Source organism: Porites lutea, chromosome 7, assembly GCF_958299795.1.
Source record: "Porites lutea chromosome 7, jaPorLute2.1, whole genome shotgun sequence".
Classification (NCBI taxonomy): domain Eukaryota; kingdom Metazoa; phylum Cnidaria; class Anthozoa; order Scleractinia; family Poritidae; genus Porites; species Porites lutea.
The window spans coordinates 17,312,494-17,331,041 of record NC_133207.1 but is presented as its reverse complement, the minus strand read 5'-3'; the positions used below and the strand labels follow the sequence as shown (position 1 = coordinate 17,331,041).

Here is an 18,548-nt window from a genome sequence, read left to right as displayed (position 1 = left end):
GGAATGTTGATGGTGTAGCGACCAAGAAAGTTCTGGACATGCGAGCAAACCTCAAACCCACAAAGTCATTTTTTGTTTGGCTGTTTGGTGTAGTTTTCTCACCCTTGAATGTATTTTTCCACCCAACACAAATAACATTTGAGAAGTATTTCTGGTGTTCACACTTAATGTGATTTTCGCCATAAAACGTGTGAAATGACATGTATCACATTTGTCCCTAGCTGATTGCACAACTTAAAGCAGAAGTCCAAAGGCTGAAAGATGAACTAGCAATGACCACTGGACAGGAGTACACGGGAGATCTAACGGAAGACGAAATGGACAGGTACTAATCATAAGTTAGAGCTGCTATTTAATGTTGGCCGTGAAATAAGGTCTTGCAAATTCTTTTTGACAATTTAAGATGTTGATGCTGTTGTATGTACGTAAAACAGATACATGTAAGTTAAAGGTAAGGGAAGGTTTGGTCATGTTCAAGACGTTGCCTGAAGATTCTGTGGCATGGAGTGAAGTGAAATGAATTGGAGACTTTATTTAAAGAGGGTAACACTTGTTATAATAGGAAGTGATAAACTTGTGGCCCTCAAGAAACAAGGAGGAATGAGGATTGGAGCTTGCACGATTATATCCCCAAGACTTCTTGTAATATTGTTTCATAGCCAGATGGGTATAATGACATACAGTGGAACCCCGTTAATACGGTCACCAATGGGCCAAAAAAAAATTGGCCCTATTAATGGGGTGACCGTATTAACGAGGGTTTTTTTACAAGAAAATTATTGTTGGTTTTTGACAGGCGGCCAAAAAAAGTGGCCGTAATAACGAGGTGACCGCATTACCGAGGTGGTCGTAAGGCGGGGTTTCACTGTAGCACCCAAGGCTGTGTTGGCAAACCCTGGGTTGTATTGACATGACAACCAAAAGTGTGTTAACACACATGTATCCCTTTAGGTACATAAGCATAACAACCAAGGGTGTGTTCACATCACCCCTGGGGTACATGAACATCGCGTCCATGAGTGTGTTAATACGATCATAGCCCTAGGGGTACATGGATGTAGCAACCCAGAGTATATTAATAATATTGCCCCTTGGGTGTGTATTAACGTACAACCAAGGGCATATTAACATTGGACATGGCTGTATTGGTAAAGGAACCAACCGCTTCAAGCCACTCCACACCAACACAGCTCCCACAAAAACCACTCAAGAAAAAACTAGACGATCCTGATCAAGCAACAACGTTCCATCTGAGCCTACACTTGTGAGTTTGATCGACTGGTGCAGATTACTAAGCTCGTGGCGGTTAACTTTATTAAATTTTCGATTTAATAATTCAATTCAAAAGTCAGTATTTAGTTAAATCGAAAATTTAATAAAGTTAACCGCCACGAGCTTAGAATACTGACTTTTGAATTGCTTTTACAGACTGCGCAGAGTGGTAAAAAGTTACCTCGAGGATGCTGATCCAGAAGCAGCACTGAGCGTCGGAGCTGACATGAGAAAAATCAATTATTGCTTCCAACTTCTTAAGGTCTGGTAAAACAGCATAATATTTTGTTGTAATGTAGTTCTTCTGTAAGTTGCTACAGAAAGTACTTTGATGTTGCAGTCACAGTCAACTTATTATATTGATCAGGTTATAACTGATTACAGTAAATTTAATATACACTTCCCTGGTCCTTCTCTTTGAAATAATCTGGATGAAAATTTAAAAAGTAGTTCTTTGCATTTATTTAAGCAAACGATGAAGGCAAGTCCTTAATCCACTTACTTTTGATGTTGGCTAGCATGATGTGACTTACCCTTATCAATGTAAACTTTATAGTTATCTGGTACCGTTTTTTTCTGTGTTATTCCGCTATATTTTTAGTTACTTATTTATGAATTCATTTATTTATTTATCATTATTTTTTCTCCTAAATTTAAGTTTGTTATTTTGAGAGGCTAAGGTGTTATTTGTAGTTATAACTGTCATTTTTATGCATTTGGTGTTATTGCTTTCAGACTCATGTTTTGGACAAGGGCAAGAAGAATCCTTCCCCTCCGCCACAAAGGTAAATGTTTGCCCTGTTGGATATGAACATGTGTGAAGGTTACCACCCACGAGAAGAGCCAACACATGGAGTAATATATCAAGGATGAGACTCATTGTTTCACCACCAGATGAAACACTGAGAAGAGAGTTGAAAATACGACGCGCATCGGTGTATTTTTGACGACCTCCAAGGTGTTTCATCTGGTGATGAAACACTGTGTCGAATGCCTAATATTACTTCCCAAACAAAATGATTTTAGAAGGAGAAATTAAGGATGTAAAAGTGAGCAGTTTCTCATCTGATTTCCAAACACTCGTTAAACCTTAATTTCCTTTGTATTTTCTTTATGAATTATTAATGATTCTGAGAAGGACGAGGAAAAATCATATTCTTTATTGCTGATAAGGGGTCACAGATAGTCTAACGACATATCTGAAGGAAAAGGTCTGCTCAGAAGCAATGAAATGTGATTAATACCGACAAGTTATTCTCTTAAAGTTTACTAACAAATCGCTAAAACCATTTTGTGTTGTAGCGTAGAGGTGAAGAGGCGAACTTGTGAAACTCCGGATCTCTGCAGGTCCGGTCACTCCACAATGTCTTTCTTCACCCAGGGGTGAAAATGGGTACCAGCCACTTATTGCTTTAGGGGAAGGGGGGGGGGGGTACACTAGGGGAGACAAGCATCTCATTCAGGGAGGAGCGACAATACCCTTAGAGGCTTGATCCAATGTTACTGAGACGGGGTTATTCCTCCCCCCTCTCTCAAGTGGACTGAGTTGTACTGAAATTAGTTTTTCTTTGTAACTTTTGAAACTGTAGACGAAAACTTCCGGTTTTGCCTTTGAAACGAACCCTTTTTGGTAGAATTTCACGTAGTACTGTTTATTTCTCAGGATTTAACAGAAAGAAATTTGGAATTTTTTGTGATTTTCCACTTTGCTCTCTGTAAGGACTGAAAGCGTTTAGCCCCGGCCTTGCGTTCCTCTCATTGCCTCTTGTCCGCCCTTATCATACCATCCTGTAACGTTTAAGGCTCAACTCATTACACATGTAACGTAGTGCGTTGTTTTGTTTTCATCTATTTCTCTTTCTAGTAGGACCCCAGCTAATGATGGCAGCTTTGATAGCAGTTACCTTGGTAACCAGACGGAGCTGAACAAGCTGAAAGAGCTCATCCGACAGCGAGACAATGAGATCAATATCCTTTACCATCGGTTTGAAAAGAGGTATTGGTTTAACAACTGGCTACTGTGTTGTGGCTGCATGAGATGGCTAACCAAGGGTTATGTTTTGCTAGAATCGTAATCAGACTGCTCATGGGTGTTGGTAGGCAACAATGTTTGATGCTCATTTACATTATGGCAGCGTCGCTCTACCCAGCTGCCTAGCCGTTCTAATCAAGGGTAGTGGGTGTTAAGGATCTTAAGATATTTAAGATACACCCTTTCTCTTTATGGCCGCTAAAATGTTTGCCACGAAGCCTGATTTATATGTTGTGGTTTAATTTTATCCTTGGTTTAAATTTTATTTTCATTGGTTTTTGGGTATGGTAATGTACGATAATGAGATTGAAACAAAAGAAAATAAAATTTTGACCAAGGATGAAATTAAACCGCAACATATACGCAACCATGATTTCTCGGATGTAATAACGCCATCACCGTTCTACCTAGTAGCCAAGCCGTTTCTCTGGGGTAAGGGGCAGTCTACCCGTATATACGACTGATTTTCTCATACCCGTCCCGTACATGGAAACAGGGTATCTTATGGTTTCTATTCTCCCGGCATTAACGGATACGGTACGAGTTATTTTACCCCTGCACGGAAGCGGTGGTTTTTTAAGGTCTTTATTGTCATCAGTGCAGAAGCGAGTGACGGTGTGAACGGCGTATGTAAAGTGCTGCGCAAGGATTTCGTTTGAATGGTTACAGTTAGAGGGATTTAGATTCTGAGACGAGGACGACTATGAGTACGAGATTTTCTCAATAATGAGTATTGTTCACGCGTGAACCAGCGTTATTTTGGCGCAAAAACTTGGTAGCCGTCTACTACGAGTTTTAGCGAGAATGTTGTAATGGCGGAAACAAGTTATCAAATTTGGGAAGTTTAATCATTTTGCGACAGGGAAAGGGCAAAACCTTCTCCAATAAAAATAACCGCACTAATTTTTCACGTGAAAAATAGTGCAATTAAGCTTTCCGGGCTGAATATTTTTCGACAGTACGCGAAAAAACTTTAAGTTAAATGTCGTAATCGTAGTCGTCCTTGTCCTTAAATCTAAAGCTCTCTACATGTATTATGAAATTGCCCACAGCCGGGTCAAGCTCCTTGGTTAACGTAGTGGAAAAGCAGCGCATTCAAGCATCCTCGGAGACCCAGGGGCAGATAGTGGCAGCGAGGGAAAGTCTAAACGGGCGAAAAATATGGCACGAAGAAAAGTAAGGAACGGCGAGAAGAGCCCCTTTGGACAATGTCTTACCAGACCAGTTCCAGACGGTCGCCGCCGTTCTGACTTCTGATTGGTGCCAGAAAACTTTTGTGTTTTTCTGCCGAATCAGAAGGCAGAACGGCGGCGACCGTTTGAAACTGGTCTTGTAAGACATTGTCCCCAGGGGCTCTTCTCGCCGTTCCTTACTTTTCTTCGTGCCATATTTTTCGCCCGTTTAGACTTTCCCTCGCCCCCACTATCTGCCCCTGGGTCTCCGAGGATGCGCATTTAAGTAGCGTTTCCAGTAAATGAATGGTCATGTTTAAGAGTTACCTCAAGAACATAAGAAAATTTGTGCCAATTTCTACTTTGGAGCAACTAATAAAATACTACTCGAGAGCACCAAAAAACAGGAATTTCACGTTTCATCAACCTTCCGCTTTTCTGTGTTGTACTTGTTTAACTTGCCTGAAGGTATTTTCAGGTTTACAGGCTATTGAATTTAATTCATAAATCACTAACCAATGAATAAGTATAAATTTGACTGGCCTTAATTGAGTTTCAGTGCTAAAACTAAAATATGTCATTGTTTTGACTTATGTAACGTAAACTTACCATTTAAGATCTAAATCTGTTTACTATAACCGGTATAAATTATAACATATAACTATAACCTAATTTTAAATATTTTAGGATAACTAAAATATCAATTTTTGGTAAAAATAAAAAGGCTAAGATCGTTAGTATAAAATTACGTCTGTTCCTGTTGACCGTTCTGAGGTCGATCGTGAGACTGTTTAGCCTGCACCGCAGACGTAAATTTATCCCGGCTAGTAACGTCTGCGAAGTCAGCGCCGAGATCCTCGTTCTAGGCCTCCAACTTACTCAGCGACTTAACGGAAATGCTTTCCGAATTTCCCTTTACCCTGATTGACAAATTGACAATGGCTTTGTAACAATCCAATCGATGCGCGTACTCAAATCCTGGTACGCAGAACTCAAAGTTACGGATTAACATTACAAATATGAAGAAAGGGATTACTAACATGGTTCATTTTTTTGCCTTGGTGTTGAGCATCCTCGCAATGATTTCATTTAACAGCTTCTAACAGATTCGTTCATTTCTCGCTTTTGTTGTCGTTATTTTGGTTTTTGTTTGCTCAGTTGGTTAACAGATTTTCACAATGATTAAAAACCCCACGTTTAATTCTGGCAGTTAAGATATAAATTAATTAAGCTGGAAGTAGGCAAGAATGGACGACACTCTCTTAACTTGTAACTGTAAACAGAAGCTGATAATGTAATATGTGAAATGGCTCTTTCAATTTTTGGCACTCTTTACCCTCTGAAAATATTATTATATATTTATGTGCTCTGGCTTTGCGTTTTCGCACCCTGTCATTGGTTGAAAATTGGGAGAAAATTGATGGAGTACGTCCCACACAATCCAGAACAGACACGCCTATGTTTTTTGTTTTACAAGGCTCATTATTGCAAACAGCTCTAACATTACAACCCTGTGTTTCTCAGGCTTAACTGGGAAACAACCGGACTGACTAGTCGCTATGCTTTACTAGCGAGCGGCACAAACCTGTTTAAACTGGACGAGGCTTTTACGTTTACCACAGAAGATCTAGGCCACTGGAGCTTCACGGCGACCTCGCACAGGGACGATACCGCATTTATAGGACAGATGGATCATGAAGCAATGCTTACCCTTGCCAAATTATCCGCTGATATCGAGTGTTTTACCCTGAGGGAGTTAAAACAAATGCATCGGCGTTCTCGAGTAGCTATTGAAGCTGAGATGACTAATAACTTGCATATACATAAGCGGATATTGAAGCTGTTGGAAGATCACGTTGTGTTCGACTCGGAGCAGCAAAGAATGCAAAGACTGAATGTCGCTCGTAAAGAAGCGATGGCCAGTTATAAGAAAGCCTTGGAGCGCTGCTCGAGAACGCACGACAAGCTGCGAGATGCTGAAAACAAGAGACTGAAGGCTGAAGAGGAATATCTTGACGCTATGATGGAGTTGAACAGAGCTGAACAAGAGAAGAAAAGGGTTATTTCTGTGATCGAGAACCAACATGTTGGCGAAGGAGCACGAAGAAGGACAACCTCAATGTAACAAGCAGAGTCAAATTTAAGGGAAAAATGAGCGCTGAGATAGTTAAACCTTGAACTGCACAGGAGGCGATTTAAAAGAAGTGCATGGCTACCAGAAACCTCTCGTTTTCCTAGGCCAAATTAAATTAAACAAGAATTTGAAAACAGAAAACGTATGTCCTGTAGGCTGTAGTTTACTTTAAAGAAAAACTATTCCAACTTCCGTGAAGTAGAAGAAACGTACCGCAGGAACAGAAATGTCAAAATGTGTAGAATAATCAACTTTGCTACAGAAAATGATAATACTAAATGACTCGTGTTTACAATCGGTTAAAAAATAGAATGATTTCCCCCAAAACTTCAGGGCTTCGACCATTTTTTATAGTTATACTCTAAAAATGATAGTTTGGACGCCTTTAAAGAATATTAAAAAATATCTAAATAACTGTAAATGGTTTGGTAGATTTTAGCCGTTGCACGTTTTTCTTGAAAGACAGATCAATTACAAAAATTCCTTTGATGTAGAAGTATGCCATGGGGAAATAATTAATGCTTTTGGTAGTATTAAAATTGACAAAAGCTTTTGAGGCACACATTTTTCTTACAATATTGTATCTGTTTGATAAAAGGAGTAGTAAATTGGTAAATAACTGGCCCTTATTGTTTAAAACAGAGATTATTCTAAGGTGAAAACCATTTTTGCATGGTCACGTGCATACTCTAATGATAAATTTTTTAGCCAAATCTATTAAGGAAACTAAGTTATTAAGAAATAAATGCATTGTGGTTGCTAGCAAAACAGCCGTGATAATTTTGTAGTAGAATCTTAACTGAAAAAAATAAAGTTAAAAATGTGAAAAGCGAACACAGCATAACTTCTAATTCGTAAATGAATGTTTGTGTAAAAAAATTTGCGGCGTATCTAAAGAGGATCCGAAGGTAATCTACCGTTTATTTAACCTTTTCTTCAATCAGAGTTCCAGATAATATGAATTTCCCTTTTGAAAAATATCGGAAACATTTCATTTTAGTAATAGTCGCACCGTTGCATTCCAGATTGAAAAGTTGGTCCTACTGTATGAGCAAAGACGCTTCACATTTTGGCTCTAACTTTTTATAAACAGAAGGCAAATATATTTGTACAGAACTAGTGTATCAGCCATAAAAACTGCTCCGTCTCAGTACAGTTCAAGGGGAGAACTTCTATTGTTCATTTTATTTATGTACACGTTCTATCCAGCATTCCCCCAACCTCCCCCTCCCACACCTGTTTGTGTTGTGAACATTTACCACTGGTGGCGACACTGGTGGCACATTAAAACCAGTTGCATGTGCGCTTAGCTACATAATTCCCAAAATTTGGCCTAAAATTCCTTCCAGAATTTCCCCGAAAAATGCTCTAAAATTCTTTCAGAAACGTCTAATATTCTCCAAAAACTCTCAAAAAATTCTCAAAACTTCTCAAAAAATTTCACCTTTTTTTTATAGCGGGGGCCCTTTTTGGTGAATAACTGCTGATAAGCTGTAGTGTACACGACTCTGATGAAACCCGCTGATTTGTTGTGTTCAGTAGCCTAGTAGACAGTACTCTAGACACTGCTGTTGCATGTAAGCGGGCTGAGCCCTCTCTTCATCGGTAGGAATATAACAAAAAACGTTTTGTCAACGTTTTTGCCGTGAAATATTGCCAAAATGTCGGGTGAATGTTCAAATTGCTCCAAACAAAATTCCGGAATTATGAAGCTAAGCCTAGTTGCATGGATGATTTTTTTCTATTTTCTCCTATAGTGCTGGTTGAGCAAGTTTCATATATAATTCGGGAGCCAATCAAGCAAGCTGTCACATATTTTCCCGCGTTTTGCTCCAGCATATTCTCCCGCGCTTTTCGCCTGGCGAGAGTTTGACACCAGCTGCTTGTCAATTAACTTCGAGAGTTTTGATTGGTCCATCAAATGTTAGAAAAGCGCACGCAAAGACTATAAATAAATAATAAAAATTTTGACAATTTACTTGCAAAGCCAATGAACTTGGTAACCCGTCACGAATTGACGCGGCTTTAACAGGAATAGGGGTCGGGAGGGTCCGTCTTATAGACACTAAAGAAACATTAATAAATAATTTTAAATTGTTTTAAACTAGTGGAACCAGTAAGCTTTAAGTAGATAACAACCGCTAGGGAAGAACATCTAGTTGGACAAATTTCAGGGTTTGTTGTATAAAGATGAATTTGTGATCATGTTTTTTTAGCTTTTAGGATCTGTACAGAGTTCTAATGAGCGAAAAAATATGATTGATACTAGATTTAAAATAAAAATTGACGACAGTAAAGTGTAACAACGAGATAATGTTGTCTCAAGAGAGAAAATGAGAGCGCTCTGCGTAGGAGATGTTTTTAAGGTGTTGTTGATCGAGTTATTCTTTGAGTTTTATCCTCTGACATCATGTCGCCGGCTGAGAGGCTTTTGGCGGGAAACGGTTTTATTGTTTTATGTCATGTGACTTCGAAGTAACCGATGAAGTCGCTCGCTGTTGGGGTAAAATTTGTAGCTATGTAACAATGCACCTTAACTAAATCTCAGACATCTTGGTCGGCATGTTGAAGAAAGAAAAAAAGCGTACGGCTGATTTAGAGATGTCTGCACGACACGGAGGAGGCCCGTTACAAGACGGGGTGGGCGCGGCACGTGAGAGGGTGAGGAGAAGCACCAGTCAGACCTTGAGCGATGACTCAGAGAGCGAACTGTCCCACCTGAGGTCTGCCAGCAGAACAAGAGTGAAAGAAAGGCCGTCTTCTGATACTACGGAGGTGTGTCTACATTTCTTGCATTTGCCCGTTCCAATCAATATTGGGCCATTATCACCCAATATCGTTGGTTGCATTATCATCCAAAATTGTTAGGTAAGTCAAAATGATTCTCTGAGGCGTGGTGGTCTTGTCGTTAACTCACAAAAACTTTGTTTCTCTAGATCCAGTTTTGATTCTTGTCATCGTATTGTTTCCCTAGACTGAAAGCTTTGCTCCAATCAATGCTGGGCCATTATCATCCAAGATTGTTCTTGGAGGCGTGCTGATCTTGTCAATAACTCATCAAACTTCGCTTCTCGAGAACCCGGTTTTGGTTCTTGTCATCGTATTGTTTCCTTAGACTAGAAGCTTTGCTCCAATCAATGCTGGGCCATTATCATCCAAGATTGTTCTTGGAGGCGTGCTGGTCTTGTCATTAACTCATCAAACTTCGCTTCTCTAGGTTTTGGTTCTTGTCATCGTATTGTTTCCTTGGACTGAAAGCTTTGCTCCAATCAACGCTTGGCCTCGGCATGAATCTCTCCATGACTCGAGCTATTTTCCAAGGTAGCCGGCATAACAGGCGCTTTATGAGCCAAGCAAGCCAAACGCGGCATTTTGCGCTTCTCCCGCTTGGCGCAAAATGCCGCGTTCGCCTCGCTTTGCTCATAAGGCGCCTGTGATGCAGGCTATTCCAAGGTGGAGACCCATACGGTTCTGAGAACATGCTTTATTCTATGACTCTTTATCTCGGGACCAAGGAAGCTTTAGAAAATTTTACCATCCCTTAGTCACTACTTGAGCTGTGCAATTTTTTCCTTGCAGAATCGTCATCACCCACAAGCTTCTTTAGAAGAGTCAAACCACCATCGGCCATCATCCGCTTACAGGCGAAAGCTTGGTATGTTGCTGCTAGCTTTTACTCAACGAATAAAGACCCGACAGAGCAAAATGTCCAGAACGTTTATATCTACTGAGAAGTAGTCAATTATTTTATTGTTCTTAGAGCCATAGGAATTCGCAACCCAAATCTAAAAGGTTTGAAGTGACATGACCTCAGCGATCATAATGAAAGCCTGCCGTCAACATAGAACTGACGTTTGTTGTAGTGATCGTCGAAGAGTTGTTTTCATATATTATTGCTGCGATCGTAGCGATCATAGAGAAGCCAAGGTCTAGAAAAGAAGTTTAAAATGACGTTGAATTGACGTTAACGCGCGTTTTTTCCGGTACAATGTCGTCACCCTTTTTTTTGCTCCTCTACCTTTTAGATGAAATGTCAGTGGGAAGAAAAGAAGCTTTTGAGACTTTTCGGCGAGACTACGTGCATAATGACACGATAGAGGAAAACAAACACAACCTTAAGCAGAGGTTAGTATGTATGTGATAATCAGTTTCTCACTGCGCAATCATGAGCTCCTATTTTTCATGCTTTCATTTTTATCTTCAGATATGCGGAAGCCAAGAGACTTGGCGAACAAGTGAACACATCGCGCCAGAAAATAAGTACGTTACTTTCCCATTAATATCTAGCATTTGGCCGTTAATTTTTTCATTTATTTGCCTTTTCTATGGTTGCAGACTCAATCAAAACCCAAATCGAGCAACACAGAGTTCGTCGGTCAATGCAAGGTAATTTGAAAATACTAACTTAGCACTAACAACTGTTTGTGATAGTGATGTTTGTTTTGCTTCTCGAAGTTCATTTCTTTACTTGTATTTTTAAGGTTTTGTCAACGGAACCGAAGGAATTGAGGATATTGACCCTGTAGAACAGAAACTTAGACAGGCTATCGAGGAGGAAAAAACAAAGTGAGTTTCTTGTCTGAAAAACGCTTTTTCTTTCTTGTGTATGGTTTCTTAATTTTTGTATAATTTTTTGTAACCTCTCGTATCAGTGTAGTGCTCGATATTCAACTATAAGCTGTAACCAGTCACATTTTCATGCTCTCGATTCGTTTAACACAGTTTCTTAGTATTTCGATGAACACTCTTTGCTTTCCAACTAATTTAAACTCAATATTTATCTTCCTAGAACCCTTTCCGTTTATTCTTCGTTCGCCGTCCATTCCCTACTTTCCCGCGCTTTTCCGCACTTGGCACCCCTTTTGTGTTTTCCCTCTTTTCATACTTGTGACGTCATTTCCGGCCCTTGACAGTAGCCCCTCGTTGCTATCGACTGGCACCCTGTTCATGTTGTCAGTTGCAACCGTGACAAGCTCACTTGTTTCCCGTGTCTGGCACTGACTTGGCATCCTAATTGGCTCTTTATAGGGTGGAACCTTTCCTGACGGACATCCCTTCATTATGGTCAGTTTTCTTAGTCCCCGAGGTTATGTACTTCCTACAATCCCTACCTCTATAAATTCATTCCGCAAACCTCTATCAACTCTTGCGGATGCTTTGACTGCCCCGTTGAAGTCCACTTTACGTACACTCGATTGTTGTGTTTGTAGCTGCAGTGAAAGCTACTACGACGTTGTAAAAGGCATTATATTACTTTTGTTTCTTTGATCAGATACAAGGAGAGTTTTACTCAGCTCAAATCTCTTAAAACCGAGATTGAGCATCTTCAACATCTGCTAGAAAAAGCCAAAGTTAAGATGCAAAAGGATTTTGAAATCTGGTGGGCGGAGCAGGCAGCTTTCAACCAGGTGTGGGTAAAAACTACTTTACGGTCGATTTGTCAGTCGCTAAACAATCTTGCCATACCTCTTTCTCGTAAGGTCCCATGCAAAGTAATCCAGGACAGTCTTGGATTCTGGATTTCACGCTGTGAATTCCAGATTCCAGGTACTCGATTCCATATTTTCTTGTCAGTGACACTTAGATTCCGGCTTCCAATCGTTGGTGGAATTCCGGATTCCTTTAGCTGAATACCGGATTCCAAAGCCACGGATTCGCAAGAAAAAGTTTCCCACATTCCAGATTCCACAAGCCGAAGTTTCCCGGACTCCGGAATCTGGATTACTTCACATGGGCGAGTCGGTTTTTGAGCATATATATTCACCTAACTTGCGCAACGAACGTCCTTGTTACAAAAACAAGAATAATCAACGGCTTCTTTTGGTTGAGCAATAAATAACTTGACAGCTTGGTCAAACCGAGCAGCATTCGCTGTTGTTGCAGTGGTTATGACTGCTTTTGTGTCAATACAAAAGCGCACTGCTGTATCGGCCATAAATTTTGTAAAGGACGGCAGAGAAGAAAACTATCTGAAACGGTTTTTCCATTGCTTGGTGTTACTCATCTTGGGCCCTTGATTTACAAACAATAGCAAACAAGGCACAAACCTGGTCATATTTTATGAAGTGATGAAATGTTGTTGGACGTCGAGGGATCTATATAATGACGTGAAGAGTACATTGAGGTTTAGTTAGGAGGGGGGCGGATGTGACGTTCTGGGAATTTTGACGGTGAACGTGTTCACAAACCTTTTCTCTCTTCTTTTTTTCTGCCTCCATTCAATTTGACTTTCGCTTTCATTCCTTGTTAGCCACCTGACGAAGTCCGAGCCGCTTGGAAAACCCCACCGATATCCCCCGTTCGACCTCCCTCTGCTCAAAGGAGACGCGACCCAGACCCGGGTGGTGTGTCAAATAACCGTGGGGATGATTCCTCTTACAACACAAGACCCGGTAAATTCGTATCCAAGCTGCGTGCAGAAGCGCATCTCGCGTCGCTAGGAACGACATCTGTCAGCCGGCCGCCTCATGTGTCCAGTTCTGACAGTAGTCTCAGTAACCGGTCTGGACCCATAACAACAGCCGGTATTGATCAGGGAACCTCATGGCGAAGTAAATCAGGGTACGTGTGTTCTTCACTAAACAAGTTTAATTTTAAGTGAGGCTATAGGCGCCAAGCCAACTTTTTTCTCCAATATAAATAGAGAATAGTTTTACGCAAAATAGCCTTAATCTGCACTTTGCTGTTCCTTGTGTAATGCACATTTTCTCTCTTGACAATTTCTTGATTTTTCCTCGCCTTACATCAGGTGAGAGAATGAGGCCCTACAGCAGGAGTATCCTTTTCCGAAATTAGCAGCAGATTTTAAAGTTTCCCTTGCATGTTTCGCTTCTTTCGTTAAATGATTTCTGCGTCAGGCACAAAGTGCATATTTTCCCGCGCTTAACAGATAGTGCCTTATTTCCCGCGCTTAACAGAAAAAGAGCGTATTTTCCTGCGCTTAACAAATAGTGCATAATTTCCGGCGCGCAAGACCGGCTACATGATTTCCCGCCCTTATCTTCTGCTTTCACCTGAGCCCCTGTATCGGCTCTTTGGTATTTCGTAACCGGCGTTTGAATACAAAAAAATTTGATCGTTTTACCCCCGTAAAGCCGACGTTCTGTGCGCTAGTACTTCGTCGACGAAGGGCTCAGTGTAGCAAAACTAAGCCTTTCATTTATCTGGTGTTAAAATACTACTAAAGTACCATTTCTTTCTCTTTTTCCAGTTCTGCTGGTGACATGACTTCTGGTTCGGGATCAGTGAAGCTAACAGGTGATAGTCGAGCAGATGCTGACATCCTGGCTTTCATCAAAGCGAGGCAAAACCTTTTACAGCAGCGAGGTTGGTTGCCTGAAACGTCATAATCCTTTGTGACCGATTAGTTGGAGCGCTGGACTTGAAATCTGGAAATAGAGTCTAATTCTCACACTGAACGTACCGCTTTGGACTTGTTTCTAAGTGGCATAAATGAAATGGAATGCGTTTCCCACAGAGCCTTAACGTTCTGTAACGATGTTCGACTGCAAGTGCCATTTGTGTCCTTGAAATACCCTTTCTTTTGGCTTTAGCTTGACTCGAACACCCATTTCTTTCATCGTCCTCAGAAATAAACATAGATACCTTTTTTCCCTTGGAGGAACCATGTGTAAGGGCCTGTTTACATGGAGGTGGGGTACCCCAGGTAAATGAGGTAACCGCCTTAGGTGGGGTTACCCCCCTGTCCATATAATCTCTTATTTTAATTTGACCACATTTACATCATAGGTGGTGTGACCCGTCACATGTTACCTCACCTACCTGGGGTCCCCCTCCTTCGTGTGAACAGGCCCTAGCAGACAGGGATACTTGGGACTGAGGTTCCTTTCGTCCCCTAAAGGAGACTATACCCCGGCACAATATGACCGCTTGTTTATTTGTTTGAGTTTTTTTTTTCTATAGATATTCTTTATGCACAACCCTAGGCATTACTTTTATCGGTAACTGTATTGGCTTTCAGCCCTGACCACCCTTAGTAGGCACAAATTCTGCAAATTTACCCCTAAGCGAGACGACGAGCACCCTCGTCACCTGTCAATGGGAGACCGCTTGGGATCCTGGGATTTGTTTGGTTTTACTGTACCTTTGCCTGAAATTCAACCATAACCTTTTATTTCAGGTCACCGATAGCAGCTGGTTTTTATCTGGGAGTCATAAAGATCAGTGATCTGTGCCTGGTCCAGAAATACGGCCGCACCCGCGAAGCAAACTGCCCTACCCCGCTGGAAAGTCATCAGACCCATGCCGATATCGAGAATGTAATTATTTTTTACCAAAATCTGTGAAAACGTGAGAGGGGTAGAAAAGGATAAGAGCTCCTCTGCAATTAATGCTTCTGTAATGTTATTGCAGTTGTAAATTATTAAGTAAGGTGTAATAGAACGAAGAAAAAATGAAGGCAGATATTGTGATATCACAACTTTAATACCTCTCTTTGTGTTGATCACAATTTTAGCACTTCGCCCTCGAATCCGGTAAATCTTTACACAATTCAGAAGTCGCTTTCGAATAACCAAGGGTCGTCCAACATGTGTTGTTGGAAAGTTCATGGGAGCCTTCGATCAAGCTCTCATAACTGAGGGGATGGAAATCTACCCCCCAAGCGACGCGAGAGAGCCATTATCTAACTTAAAAAGAAAAACTCTCAAAAAAGGGAGCTCGAACAGTGGGACACTGCTGGACAATTAGTCGCCTGAATAAGGGGGAGGGGAAGGGGAGGAAAGCGTACCTTCGTTCCTTTTAAGCGTTGCGCGTGGTGTTGAGGGAAGGATGTGCTTTACATTCTTCCCATGATGCCCAGCGCTCTCTGGCTGGGAAAGTTGCCAATCAGAAGTTGCTGTAAACTTTTCAATGATTTCCGAAGTCGTGAAGAAGCTTCGACGACAACAGACGGGAATTCCGAGTGAAATGGTGTTATGTCCTATGCAAGAACTTTCATGGCTTAATTTCCCTAGCTGTCCTTTCCAAGTGTATGTAGTAACATCTAACCCTTGGTTCGAATTTTGTTTTCCTCTTTTCCAAACTCGTCCTACATCAGCACACCCTAAACCAATGGAAACTAAAATTTGAACCAAGGATAGAACTACGACAAATTTTAAACTTTCTACTGCTGAACGATAAGTCAGAAAGGATATGAAAAAACTTTAACCATTCTTCATCATTTGGAGCCACAATTTATTTGGGCTTTGATTTAATTGCTTTATTCTTTTAATTTACAAATGAGTTAACATTTCATATCCTAATAAATTTACAAAGAAAGCTTACATACATACAATTCCTAAAACGCCTCAACTGTATAGAGGCGAAAAAGAATACACAAATAAAAAAATATCTACATGATAGAAACAACTCCAGTAACATTCTAGCACAAAAAGTTCAATGCACTAAACACAATCGCACAAGTTTGTTACATTCCCAAAATCAGTGAATTTAACTCCAAGTACTAATTCGCTACTTTCGAACCGAGAGGGAATCTGGGCTGAGTTAACTTTCGCAAAGACGTCTGGGACTTTTACTAAGGACGGGGAACAGCTGACCGCCGTGTCCCCAGTAACGATCCCAGAATTAATTGCGCGAAGCATTTCTGCTTCCGTTCCCCCTCTCGTTTCTTAAGTGGCAAATGACATGCTGACGTCAGCTGTCAAAATTTACTTCTCAAACAAATAAACAAAACTATCAACCTGAGAATTAACTTAAAATATGATTTATATTTAAAACTTTGTTTCTGATGATCTAGTTTTTAACATATTAAATGCTGCATGTATGATGACATGACATGACATCGATCAGTACAGGTATATTTTTCACAGTCAGCACAGACGGTGAAGTCACACGCCTGCGTTGCTAGGCCACAAACTGGTTTATTAAGTTGTCAACTGACAGCTTGCTCGACCATGAAAGGTCTTTTTGAGCACGCTCAATTAGCTAGATGTTGTCCGCTGTTATGGCGGCTCAATTAAAACTACAAAATATTTGAAAAAAATTATGAATTTTAAGCTTAGCATTTTGCCACTTTTAATAACCTAATATTCTTAATGGTGACCAATACAAATTAAGGTAAATAAAAATAAACCAATCAATCTCAAAATCGACTGGACAAACTAACAAAAATTATTGTTTAAAACATAAGAAAAATAGAACTGTTAAACGCTTTCACTTGTTCTTCTCAAACTCATTAATAATTCATAAAGAAAATTCAAAGGAAATTAATGTTTAATGAGTGTTTGGATATCAGATGAAAAACTGCTCATTTTTGCATCCTTAATTTCTCCTTCAAAAATGATTTTGTTTGAGAAGAAATATCAAACATTCGACACAGTGTTTCATCACCAGATGAAAAACCTCGAAGTTCGCCAAAAATACTCCGCTGCGCGTCGTATTTTCAACTCTCTTCTCGGTGTTTCATCTGGTGATGAAACACTGCGTCTCATGTTTGATATATTACATGAAGCCCTTCTGTAATGAGAGACGCACACCAAGACAATTAATGTGCGAGGGGAAAAACTATATTATAAGACTTCACATGTTTTCGTCAAGACACAACAGGGGAATTTCCACATGGTCCCTGGCTGGTATGCTCAGTTATATCATAGTCAACATTTTTTTTTAATTCACCACTTTAGAAGCGAGTTAGGCACTGGAGCCGAAATAGGCCGTCTTTTGTCTACAACTACCAGAATTCATTTCGTTCATGCTTTCTTATTTAAATTTGTCAACCCGGTAAGGTTTAAAACCCAATAGCCCTAATTTGCACAATAAAACAACAAACTGAAGGATTCTGGGAGTTGAAGTAAAATGACATCATGCAATTGTCCTATTGTTTCTGGGAACGCGCCGTTGAGCTCTTCGCAATTTTTTTTACCTGTCTCTAGTAATAGTCCCAGAATTCTTTGCGACAGTTATCACGGCCCAGTTTCTTTCTTGTTTCTTAAGTGGCGAATGGTTCCTCACAAGGGAGCTTAAGTAAAGGTATCTTTGGGCGACACACGTCAACCGGAAGTGAGTACAAGTGAAGCGTTTTCCATAATATGACTGGACGCTACCAATATGTATTGTTAAGTGTCTTTATTCTTACAGAAACAATTTGGCCGAAAATTTTGGCTAAACCGCTGCCCATGAATGAAAAAGGTCCACTTCCGGTTGACGTGCATTGCTCAAAAACGTCTTTGCTTAAGCTCCCTACAGAGTAACGATGATGACACAGCTGGAGATATCACCAAAAGCTGAATATCTTTTGATAATATTATCAGTTGTACGGCACCTCTTTCTAAGTGCATACACAGTTTTGCTTTAAAATGGCCGCAAAGGAAAAATGTCACTGTTTTTACTCTGTTATTTACTGCGATATTTTTACACTTTGCGCCGTCACTTGACCCAGGCAATAGACCTCTTTAGCTTGTTTTGTTTCCCAGCATAGGTCACGTGTTGTCCTCAAGGGAATGTTCTTTTCTCTTCATAAGTAATCCGTACACGCGCGTGAATAAGACGAAATTTGCCAGATTATTATTAAGTTACCTACGTTGGGAAAACCGTCAAACCATACAAGCTACAGAGGTCTATTTTATGCAAGTAAGTCTGGCAACTATAAATGTTACATATATTTTAAAATTTCGTTGATCGACACGCGATTCACAAATCAACCAACCTTCAAAAGATTCGAAACCAAGTCTCCTATGAGGAAAATATTATGTTAATTCAACTCCATGCCACTACAATAACATGATTGTAAGAGTGAAAACCGTCAACTGGCGCATATGAGCCCTGGGCTTTTAGGGGCGGGGGGGGGGGGGGGGGGGGGGGCTAGAAAAGGCGCTCCGAAACTGGCGATAGCAGTGCTGATCAAAATACGTTTGGTATTTACTGGTTTTCAATACAGCTTCAAAGCGTCACAATTGATGGTTCGAACGTGACGTCACGG

At 40.5% G+C, this 18,548-nt stretch overlaps 1 protein-coding gene across 1 annotated transcript in view; it reads left to right on the top strand.

The window, feature by feature from the left end:
* The window catches only part of LOC140943110 (kinesin-like protein KIF6), a 28,610-nt gene extending 13,498 nt beyond the window's left edge, over positions 1–15,112 (top strand). The window contains exons 14-27 of the mRNA XM_073392168.1: positions 222–325; positions 1,429–1,534; positions 2,008–2,057; positions 3,140–3,242; positions 9,161–9,385; positions 10,190–10,265; positions 10,636–10,735; positions 10,815–10,870; positions 10,946–10,996; positions 11,092–11,176; positions 11,883–12,018; positions 12,861–13,171; positions 13,821–13,936; positions 14,751–15,112. Of these exons, the coding sequence (XP_073248269.1) occupies positions 222–325; positions 1,429–1,534; positions 2,008–2,057; positions 3,140–3,242; positions 9,161–9,385; positions 10,190–10,265; positions 10,636–10,735; positions 10,815–10,870; positions 10,946–10,996; positions 11,092–11,176; positions 11,883–12,018; positions 12,861–13,171; positions 13,821–13,936; positions 14,751–14,761 (1,530 nt within the window). The 3' untranslated portion in view covers positions 14,762–15,112. The remainder of the gene's footprint in view (positions 1–221; positions 326–1,428; positions 1,535–2,007; positions 2,058–3,139; positions 3,243–9,160; positions 9,386–10,189; positions 10,266–10,635; positions 10,736–10,814; positions 10,871–10,945; positions 10,997–11,091; positions 11,177–11,882; positions 12,019–12,860; positions 13,172–13,820; positions 13,937–14,750) is intronic.
* Positions 15,113–18,548: the final 3,436 nt, after the last annotated feature.